The sequence below is a fragment of the Corvus kubaryi genome, unplaced genomic scaffold (assembly GCF_017639235.1).
Source record: "Corvus kubaryi isolate FWS band 111438036 unplaced genomic scaffold, C.kubaryi_AGA036_p1.0 66, whole genome shotgun sequence".
NCBI classification, from domain to species: Eukaryota; Metazoa; Chordata; class Aves; order Passeriformes; family Corvidae; genus Corvus; species Corvus kubaryi.
This window is the reverse complement of record NW_024582054.1, coordinates 21,820,053-21,830,147: the sequence shown is the minus strand read 5'-3', so window position 1 is coordinate 21,830,147 and position 10,095 is coordinate 21,820,053. Positions and strand designations below refer to the sequence as shown.

At 47.1% G+C, this 10,095-nt stretch overlaps 1 protein-coding gene and 1 long non-coding RNA gene across 4 annotated transcripts; one reads left to right on the top strand and one right to left on the bottom strand.

The window, feature by feature from the left end:
* Nucleotides 1-2,167: 2,167 nt before the first annotated feature.
* On the bottom strand, nt 2,168-7,020 carry LOC121674051. 3 transcript variants are annotated; one of them, XR_006019424.1, is made up of 4 exons: nt 6,944-7,020; nt 5,776-5,861; nt 5,459-5,552; nt 2,168-4,453 (listed from the first exon to the last, which is right to left on the bottom strand). It is a non-coding gene; the product is annotated as an uncharacterized LOC121674051 (long non-coding RNA). The 3 variants fall into 3 exon arrangements; XR_006019425.1 differs by lacking the exon at nt 6,944-7,020 and adding an exon at nt 6,523-6,827; XR_006019426.1 differs by lacking the exon at nt 6,944-7,020 and adding an exon at nt 5,979-6,498.
* Nucleotides 6,523-8,441, top strand: GSC (goosecoid homeobox). The gene is given in 4 exon segments (XM_042047995.1): nt 6,523-6,802; nt 6,804-7,228; nt 7,455-7,714; nt 8,116-8,441. Coding segments are annotated over 4 exon segments (1,101 nt in total). The 5' UTR covers nt 6,523-6,539; the 3' UTR covers nt 8,269-8,441.
* The last annotated feature ends 1,654 nt before the right edge of the window (nt 8,442-10,095 follow it).

Here is a 10,095-nt window from a genome sequence, read left to right as displayed (position 1 = left end):
CTCCTGTCTAATGTAAGCACTGGTCACTGAAACAGATCATAGTGATATTCAATTCAATGCTATGATCAAAACATCTTCTAACCAAGATAGTAATTCTGTAATTCCTTCTGGCATATTTGCCTTGCCTACTTCAAATCTGTTACCCTCCACTATAGATTCCTCCACTATAAGTTTATTTTCTTTTTTTTACTTTGGACCTTCATTTTTATTATTATTTCCTGGATTTATAAAAAATGCAAATGATACATATTCATGATATGTATTTGGCACACTTCACTAAAAAAAAGTCTACTAGGTTTCAGTTATACAGTGTTTGGAAATGATAATGTGACTTTTAGCTGGAAGATACTCTCTGTTTCACTTCTGATTCAAAATCACTGGCAAGTACCAAGCAGACTTCCGTAGGTGTGGGATTGGGCTCCAGTTCTAGTTCCACCATGGTAAACACTGTTAAATTAGACTAGTCATATTCACAAACTCTAAAGCTCATAGAAAACCATGGAAGTCTGAATATACATCGTGTGCACAGTACAGAAAACAATGCAGTAGCTGTCTTTTGTACAGTTGACTTATTTATTTTTAAAGCTGACTTTGTTGCTCTAACTCCCTTGCAAAGACTTTTGAGGTTCTTTGCATTACAAATAAAGAGCTACTTTGGGTGTAACCTCCAGGGCCTTTTCAGAGAGAGGAGAGGTTCTGGTGGCACTAAGTATGTACAGTTTATACTACAAAGAAGATCTTTAGCCAATGTAATAATACTTGGGTGGAATAAGTGCTGACCACACACAATTTCTGTTGATTTGTAGCTGTGTGTGCTCAGGATCTCTCATGGTTTAAAATCCAGTGTGCTACATGACAATCCAGAAACTTAGCTCAGTTATTGGAAAAAGGCAAATCAACAACAGAAGTCTTAGTTTGGTTTACGTTTGTCAATCAGGAAAATGGTCCTCTGGCTTTGCTTGTTTGTTTGTTTGTTTATTTTAATTGCTCTACTTCTATTAGTACAAACCCTGGCATAGAAAGTGACCTAATAACATAATGAGCGCATCTTATGCACACTGTTTGTAGGGAACAGATACACACACCTATCTCCCTATCTACCATTATGTGTGACTGTACATACAACATGAGGAATTAGGATGATCTCATCCTTACAGAGAAAATTAAACTACTAATAGGTTAGAGTGAAGCCATCTTGAAGCTGGTAAGCACACTGCTACAGTATGTTCAGTTTCCGGGAGAAATTTTGGCTGTTGGCCGTACTGTGATTGAGAACCACTTTTAAAACCTGGGTCAGCCATGTGTGTGCAACAGACCTGCTATGTCAGCCTCTCTAGCACGTCCCTTGGAATGAAATATTTCTTAATGTAGAAGTCCAGATCATCCCACTTTTCTGAGCTTAAATTGGTTTGATCACAGTATCTTTGAAGAAAGTACTGCACTCAAACTGCTTTTGATGGAAAACAAAACTTTCAAGTAGCAGGGCATTCTCCTGTTGACTCCTGCAATTGCAGCCAAGGACCCAAAGTGTTTGACCCCGCTGTCCCCTTGTAAAGATGCACTATTTTAAAAGATTCTTCTTTGCAACAATCTGCTCACTTTAGATGCAGATACTTCTGTTAAGAGGAAAAGTCTTTTTCTTGCTGAGTCATTAATGTTATATGTCCTTATTTGCCAACCATGCTGTTCATTGGAATATGTATGAAACCTGCAAAATAATCTCAATTCCTTTGTTCAAATTAATGGAAACATATGAGAGATTCTGCTTTCTTCACTAGATTATATCACATCAAACTGAATCCATACCAGCTTTTAAATTGCTATAGAATTTGAATTGTCTATAGCAGAATTTGTCTATGTTGACTCGTTACAATTCTGAAAAAAATCACCCTGACCATTAACAAAAGGGGTAGTGTATCTTGAGAACTCTGTGTATGACTAACTGACATATACAATAAATACAAATGTTACTACAGTAACAGATTGAAATTATATAGTTCATTTAGACCTTTTTCCAACTTTAGCTTAGTCCCTGCTAAAGCACACAGGAAATAAACATATTGAGCTGTCTGGCACCAGGCAACTATCCAGGTCCTGTTCTGTCTAGCACTGTGCTAGGCTTATCCATCTAATCAACATTAGGAGGTTTATTTATGTGAGACAAATATATTAGTAATAAATGAATTTATTCAGTAGCTTGGTGGATTTATACATGTACAAAATCATTTTAGTTTAAGGAGACTTAAAACTGAGTGACTCCACTACTTTTATGGACTGTATCCTGAAGCCGTTAGCACATTCTAGTCTCCTCTTCACAAGAAAAAAAAACCCAAAACCAACCCAAACCACACAAACCCACACACGCACACCCCAAAAAAACCCAAAAACAAAAAACCAAAACACACCACCAAAACAAAACACTAATTGAAGTCAATTGAATGTTTACTGGAGTAAAAACTGCAAAAGACTTAAGAACTGGTGAAATGCAAGTGAACATGAAGATAGCTAAGGGGCATTTCAAAGGGTTGTGGTGTATTTATATACATTGTATGCAATATTCCATGTATAAAAGTCTGTTTCAATTTTTACAGCCCAAGATAGTCAGTAGAAGAGAAACAGCTGACAGAATTCAGAAGGGATATCTGGATTTTCTTCATCACACCTATTTGTACTTTAGACAGACTTTGTTTTAAGGCATTAATTTGACATGCGAGTCAGGTCTGTGCTACGTTGAAGCCTGTTTTCACTGATTCCTCTGTTGTTTTTTAGAAAACAAGACAGAGAATTCTCTTTAGTGCTAAGGTTTATCCATTTCAATCAGACAGTGAGTGGCACATTCTCACCTCATTCGCAGTTTTTAATTCCAATTACTTTTGAAATGTCCCTTCTCTTTTCCCCCCTTATGCTGCCACTTGAAAGTTGAAATGCAGCAAGAATGTAACGTTAGGTGCCAGTTTTCTGAATTACAGGGTGACTGCTTTAGCTGATCCCAAAAAGCAAGTGTCTTTTTATACCGCATAAAAGCCTGAAATGTTTACATATCAAAAGGCTATAGGCCAATTTCTGTCAAAATTATACATGAAGTTAAGCAGTACAAGCAATTTATTTAAACACTAGTCATTGTAGAAAAATTCAAAACCATATGCTCTTTTAGCAGTTTTTCACAAATGCATTTGACCCATGACTTGGCAAGACATGCATGCTTCATAATTTACTCTAAATTTCAAATCCCCTTGACATTTAAATAAAAGATCTTCATTAATAAAGTTTATATGAATGAAAACTTTAGAAGCTGATATTGTTAGAGGGAAGCTTTCGGAAAAAAAACCCCAATCGCGTTTCTGCCTCATTTTCAAATGACTGACTCTCCTAATCAGTTCAAGATAAGTTTATTCTGGGAACAAATTACCGTAATTTCGCATTGTATGACTTTTATACTTTTTTTCCTGGTGAAGCAATGATGCAATCAATTTGAAACAAACGTGGGGAACGCTGCAGGGTGATGGCATTTATAAGCGAGAGATGTGCCGCGAAGCGCCGTTTCCGTGCGGGTTTCGCCGCCGGTCATCCCCCAAACCCCTGGTTCACCCCCTCGTTATTCCTCGCGTGGGGCGGGAGCCGCAGCCGGGACCTGGGCCCGAGGCAAGCCCCGGCCAGGCGGGCGGGCTGGGGTGCGGTGCCCCGGGCCCCTCCCGGCCGGCCGTCCCGGTGCCTCTCCCGCCTCCAGGCCCGTCAAAGATTCCGCCGGGAAGGCAGTGGGTGCGTTTTGCATCCCCGGAATTATTCCTTAATGTATTAAAATAAAAAAAAAATTTCGATTTCTCAACAAGCGCATTTTCATAGACTTGTGTACGGTGATTGCTTTGTATGAAATCGTGTTTGGGTAATAATATTGAAAATCAGCGCCGTGTTTACTGTATTTCATACCTAACAGCTTGCTCTGCCCAGTGCTATGCTTCTCTTTAGATCCCTCTTTCAACCCATGCTGTGACCACCCTCCCGTAACAAACAATTGCTTAGCAACACTCTGCAGCACAATTTGCTTGTGTTTCATTTGTTATTACAATTTCACCCCAACATTATGTGACAACTGATTGTTTGTTTAACACAATTTTCCGTTTGCCAGGTTAGCGAAGAGCGCTTGGGAAATGAGAAACTCCGAGAGAGGGTTTTGCGAAGCGGGTATCAAAATCGGGAGTTTCACGGCAAGGCGACTCAGATTAAAACAAAACAAAATAAAAGAAACCTTCCCCACTGGGGGGACAAGTTATTTGGAAAATATCATTTCTAAATTAGGAATAAAGGTAAGCTTTGCAGCGTGGTGGATCACCCGTCAGGGGAGCAAAAAACTCTTTGGGAAGCCGAGCCCTCACAGCCCGAGCTGTGTGTGTGTGCTCCGCCAGCGCCGCGGCTCCTCCGGTGCCCCCCTCGCGTCCCGCGGCGCTGCTTTCACCTGGGAGAAGCCGGACAGGCGCGGAGATGAAGCTCTGACGCGAGTGATGCTAAACACCCGAGAAGCCGCCCCGGCGAGGGTGTCTCCACGGAGGGTGCCCCCACCTGCGAGCCCCCGCGGGGGTCACCCGGTTTGTTCCCCGAGGGGCGGCAGTCCCGGGGCTGAGCGCTGTCCCCGCCGCCCTTCTCCCGCCGCTGGGCAGCGCCCGTCCCTCGCCGCCGCCCCCGGGCCCCCAGGGCACCCGCGGGATGTTCCACTCCGGGCCGGAGCCGGAGCGGGCCGTGCCTCCGCTGCCGGCCTCACCTCAGGCCTGGCTCTGCCGGGGACCCCGAGCCCGGCTCGCCCGGAGCCCCGCTCCCCTCCGGGTGCACAGGCCACCGGAGGGATGCTGCTGTGCATTGCTGCAGAGCCGCTGAGGACGTGAACGAGCATCCCGATGGCGGCATTAAGCTGGCGCTGCTCTGCATGCAGCGTGACCGGCTGCGCTCAGGGAATTACTGACCAAAAAACCCCAACAAACCCAAACTCCCTCTCCAAGCCCACCCACAAACAAACAAAAATTAAAGAAAACTCTAAAAACATCAACAGAAAAAATTTTCACAAATCTAACAAAAAACCGCCAAACCCTCTGTCAAATAGTTTCACTTTTCATTAAATTTGAAAAACTTGCACGAAGTTCAGGTCTAAATGCCAAGGGCGTAAAGAAATTGATACACAGACAAATTGAAGTAAAAACTGATGCTGGTAATTATTCACATTGCGATGTATCAACAAAGCAAGAATTTAGTTTTGGCATTCTTTTTCTTTAACGTTTATACGGGTCTTTCGCTAGAAATAGGTTTCAGATCATTCTCAGATGTGGCTTTAAATCCTGGAATATCGAGGAAAGGAAGGATAAAGTGCGAGTAAGCGCTAACGAGGATATTCTTTGGTGAGGAAAAATAATGTGTTCCTCGTAAACGGACTCTAATGGCTTGTTTTCATTTCATGCGTACAATTTCCTACCTTGTTTGATGGAGAGTTGATGGGGTAAATAGTCTAATCTTATTCAGTTCACCTCCTGTGGATTCCCAGGGACAGTCGTGACAGACGAAGTATTCTGCAAATCACAAGAGCCAGCTACCAGGAGAGCCAAACCTCTTAATAGGAAGAGTTTTAGGGATTTAAAATGTCTCCATTTCAAAATTCACGGAACATGCAAAATACAAAGTTCTCTGTATCGTTGCAACTTTATGAACTTTGTTTTCTAAGGTAGATAATTAAAGATTAAAAAGAAAAGAAATAAGCACCAAGATAGATCAGAAGCAAATCGGAATACCTACCACACCCGGGGATTTGAGACGGCACTGGTCTTTAACATTTGCATCTCATGGCTTGTTTTAAAACAAAAAGTGATACCTGTCTGAATCTGTTTAAAAAAAAAAAGGGGGGGGGGGAGAGAGAGAGAGAGAAGTTTACAATATTTACGCGTCCTTGTTCCGCCAGGTGACCTAGGAAAATAAAAAAAAAAAAATAGTTCAGTTACTCAGTGAAGACGTTGTTGCTTCACTGCATAAACCTTAAGTCCGAGAAACGAGTACTCCTCGATGCCCTTTCAGTCCTCCGAGACGGGGACGCAAGATACAAATCCTGCTACAGAAACACTCGGAGTGGGGGGGCGTTACATGGTTATGTGGCAGTTTATTTTTTTAAAAAAGTACTTCTTAACCAGTTCGAAGCATAAATAATGAATCTGAGCTTTAGACAGAGGAAATCGCACCCACTAATGTGAACTAACACGGCCAAAGCAGGCGCATAATAGACAAGACTAGGAGCTGCTAACCACTTCTACACAATGGCATTAATAAGATTAACCTGGGCAATTAGCCGGTGCAGCAGAGATCAAGCCTAAATCTGGGGCCTTTCTAAAAAGCCTACTAATGGAAAGGATTACGTTAATTTCATTAATTCTCAATACACAGACTCAGGCTGCTTTCACTCCTTTGTGTAACCCCCACTTCTTCCCCACCAAAAAAAGGGGAGAAAAAAAAAAAAATCAAATCTGGTTTTGTTTGTCATCTGCATATTACCAGGAACTAAATCCAGGATGACGTCGCCTGGGTATAAAAAAGGGAAGAGGTTCAGATGCATTATACTCCGAGCAGCCCTCTGGGTTGAGATCAGTAAACAGGCGAGAGTTGAGGGGGGAAAGTTCCAGGGGTGGATCCTGCGCACACGCACACAAGCGCGCACAGGCACACACGCACACTCTGCCCGCAAGCTGCCCTCGGAAAAGGCTCTGTTCTTTTTGCTCCGATCCCTTTTTAAAATTTATCCGAAAAGTTTCGATTTCGTGTCCTTCCAGCCTCTCCCCCCCCTCCCCAGCCACCACCTACCCTCCCTCCCGCCCTCCTCCCTCCCTCCCCCGGCCGGTCCCCGCCGCCCTGCCCCGCACGGTTTGGGGCATGCCTGTGAGCATGTTCAGCATCGACAATATCCTGGCGGCCAGACCTCGCTGCAAGGACTCGGTGCTGCTGCCCCCGAGCGCCGCGCCCGTCGTCTTCCCCAGCCTCCACGGGGACTCGCTCTACGGCAGCGCCTCTGACTACGGCGGATTTTACTCCCGGGCGGTGGCTCCCGCCTCCGCGCTGCCGCCGGCCGTCACTGGATCTCGGCTCGGCTACAACAACTACTACTACGGGCAGCTGCATGTGCCGGCGTCCCCCGTGGGCCCTTCGTGCTGCGGGGCCGTGCCGCCCCTGGGCGCCCAGCAGTGCTCCTGCGTCCCCCCCGCAGGTAAGGCGGCCCCGCGTGGGACGGGGCGGACGGGCTCCCTTTGTTCCCGCAGTCGCGGGGCCGGAGGGGGTGGCGGGCATCTGGCGGCCCGCAGGAGCGCGGGTGGGCGGCGGGAGGGGGCTTTTTCGGGACGGGACGGAACGGGACGGGACGGGAAGGAACGGGAGTGGGGGGGAAGCAGCGATCTCATGCAAAGCCTGTCGTCGACTCGTCTGTCTGTCCGTAGGTTACGAGGGCACTGGGTCAGTCCTGATGTCCCCTGTTCCCCATCAGATGTTGCCCTACATGAACGTGGGCACTTTGTCCCGGACGGAGCTGCAGTTACTGAACCAGCTGCACTGCAGGCGAAAAAGACGGCACCGGACTATCTTCACTGACGAGCAGCTTGAAGCGCTGGAAAACCTCTTCCAGGAAACGAAATACCCAGACGTGGGCACCAGAGAACAGCTGGCCAGAAGGGTGCACTTAAGAGAGGAAAAAGTGGAGGTACTTTGTTTTCTTTTTCCTTCTTCAACCCTCTCCCACTCGCACTCAAACGCGCTCGAACCGGATGTATCGCTGTGCGGCTCGGCCAGCGAAGGGAGAGCGACCGCTTTGCGCGGGCAGAGGGAAAGTTTTTTAATATTTCCAAGTGCCCTTCCTTGGGGCAGCCGGCCGAGCCTGTCACAGGGCTGTGAGCGACTGTCGTGAGGCGGCTGTGCCCCCTGAAGGCGCCCGGCCGGTCCCACCCGAGCGGCTGCTTCCTCCGCCTGCCTCCCTCCGTCCGAGCGCGGCTTCCGCACACCGGCCTCGGCAGAGCTCCTGCAGGGCTGAGGTCACACTGAGGGTTTGCATAGTTCTATTTTTATTTTTTTTTCCACTGATAATTTAATTTCTTAACGTAACAGGTTTGGTTCAAAAACCGCCGGGCGAAGTGGAGGAGGCAAAAGCGATCGTCTTCGGAGGAATCAGAAAACGCACAAAAGTGGAATAAAGCGTCTAAAACGTCACCGGAGAAGAGACAAGAGGACGGGAAAAGTGACTTGGACTCTGACAGCTGATACTTTTAAGTGGGGGGGACATTTCCCGTGGACTGTCGGATGCGCTCCAGAGGATGCTACTAATCTTGCACAAGATCTGCCTTGTTGGAGGGGGAAAATATCTGTATATAGTGTGCAATGCCCCGAGCTGATTCCGTGTAAATAAAGTGTGTTGCGGAGGTGTTGCACAGGTACACGGCGGCGTGTTTGTTCACCCTGCGCCGCGGGGAGAGGGACAGGGGGGAGACGGGAGCGGGGAGCGATGGTGCCCATCTCGCCGGGAGCAGGGCCGGCCTGGCCAGCGCAGGTCCTTGTTCAGCGGTGCGGTGTCACACAGTGTGAAAGCGGCGGAGGGCAGCGCTGGCAGGCGGGCTCCGCTCGCCGCAGGCCGGGCAGCGATGGCGGATCTTGCACCCCGAGGGAAGTGGCCGAGGCCCGGCCAGGCCGATCCCGACGGGAGCAGCCCGGTGCGAGCCCGAGGCGGCCGGGAGCGAAGCCCGCCGCTCCTTCCGGGGCTCCCGCGGACCGCCCGCGGCGGTCCGGCCCCGTTCTCCCGGCCGCGGCCCGAGCGCTTCTCCCCTCCGGGAGCGCTGCGGCTCCCCGCGCCCGCGGCTCCCCTCGCCGCGGCCCGGCCCGCCGGCCACGATGCCCTTGGGAAACGCAGGCGAAGCAAACCCGGCCCCACACTTGTTACTCCGTTTCGTCTCCCTGCTCTTTCCCCTATGTCCCCGCGGTTGTGCCTTGTTGTGTTTCCAAAGCGTTTGTCTTTGACCCTCGTTTAGAAAAGCCGTTTCTCTTCAGCGGTGTTTAAAGTTGCTGTTAATAAATTTTAGACATTATCAGATGAATTATACGCAAGGGGAGTACGAGCGTTTGTGTGCTGCTTTCTTGGAGTGTTTCAGAGGAAGTTACCAATGGAAGTTTTCTCCCCTTTTAGGCAACACCTTTGCAATTACGAAAGGAGTGACAGCCTGGTCTCGTTTTACTCTTCCCTCTGCGAGGGCCTCGTGGTAGAGATGTCTATTACCCCTTTAAAATGAATGTTCATTTTCCTTTTACTTTTTTTTTTTTTTTTTTTTTTGCTGTGACTCTCCAGCTCAGAGCTTGTCATTTCAGAGAGGAACCACTGTGGTCTCCTCATGGTATTGTGTTTAGGAAGACCCTTTCCTTGCCTAAAGGACTGTCCATAAACTTAAAACAAATAACCTGAAGGTGTAAAGCCTATTCAGATGATCTCTGGCTGGAAATCTTCATGCTGTGCCTTTCATTCAAAGTTAAGTGGTAGGGAGGTGATTTTATTTAATTATGGCCAATGCCTAAACTCACCTGAATCTATTCAGCTTGCCTAGTTTAGACAAATTGTTTTTTACAAATGTGCTCACCATTACTTCCAGTGACACTAGAAAGGGTCAAATGCTGTGTTGCTTGCCCTTGTGCCTTTTCCTATTTGTTGTGATATATCCAGCTTTTTATGGACATCGTAACATGGTGCATAGTGCAGGTGTTAGTGTGTTAGAGCCAGTCTTAGTCCCCATCTGCTCATATAACTTTTTAATGTTAATGTTTCCACCTAGATGTGGTATCTCTTTCTGAGCAATCTCTCACTGTATCAAGATGTAGGAACAGCTGCTGTGGAAGAAATTCAGTGTGGTTTTATGTGAGCCAGTCCTTTAGGGGGCTAATAGTTTCATAGCTACTGCTCTCTTGAAGAGAAGAAATTTAGGCTCTTGTTCCTCAGTGCAACAGAGGAGGAAGGGTAAAAGCGAATGGATTCTTCTTCTTGGACACATATAACGGTTTGGTTATATGGAGCTATTGCATTTTGGAGATGCTACCCTATTGCTGTGG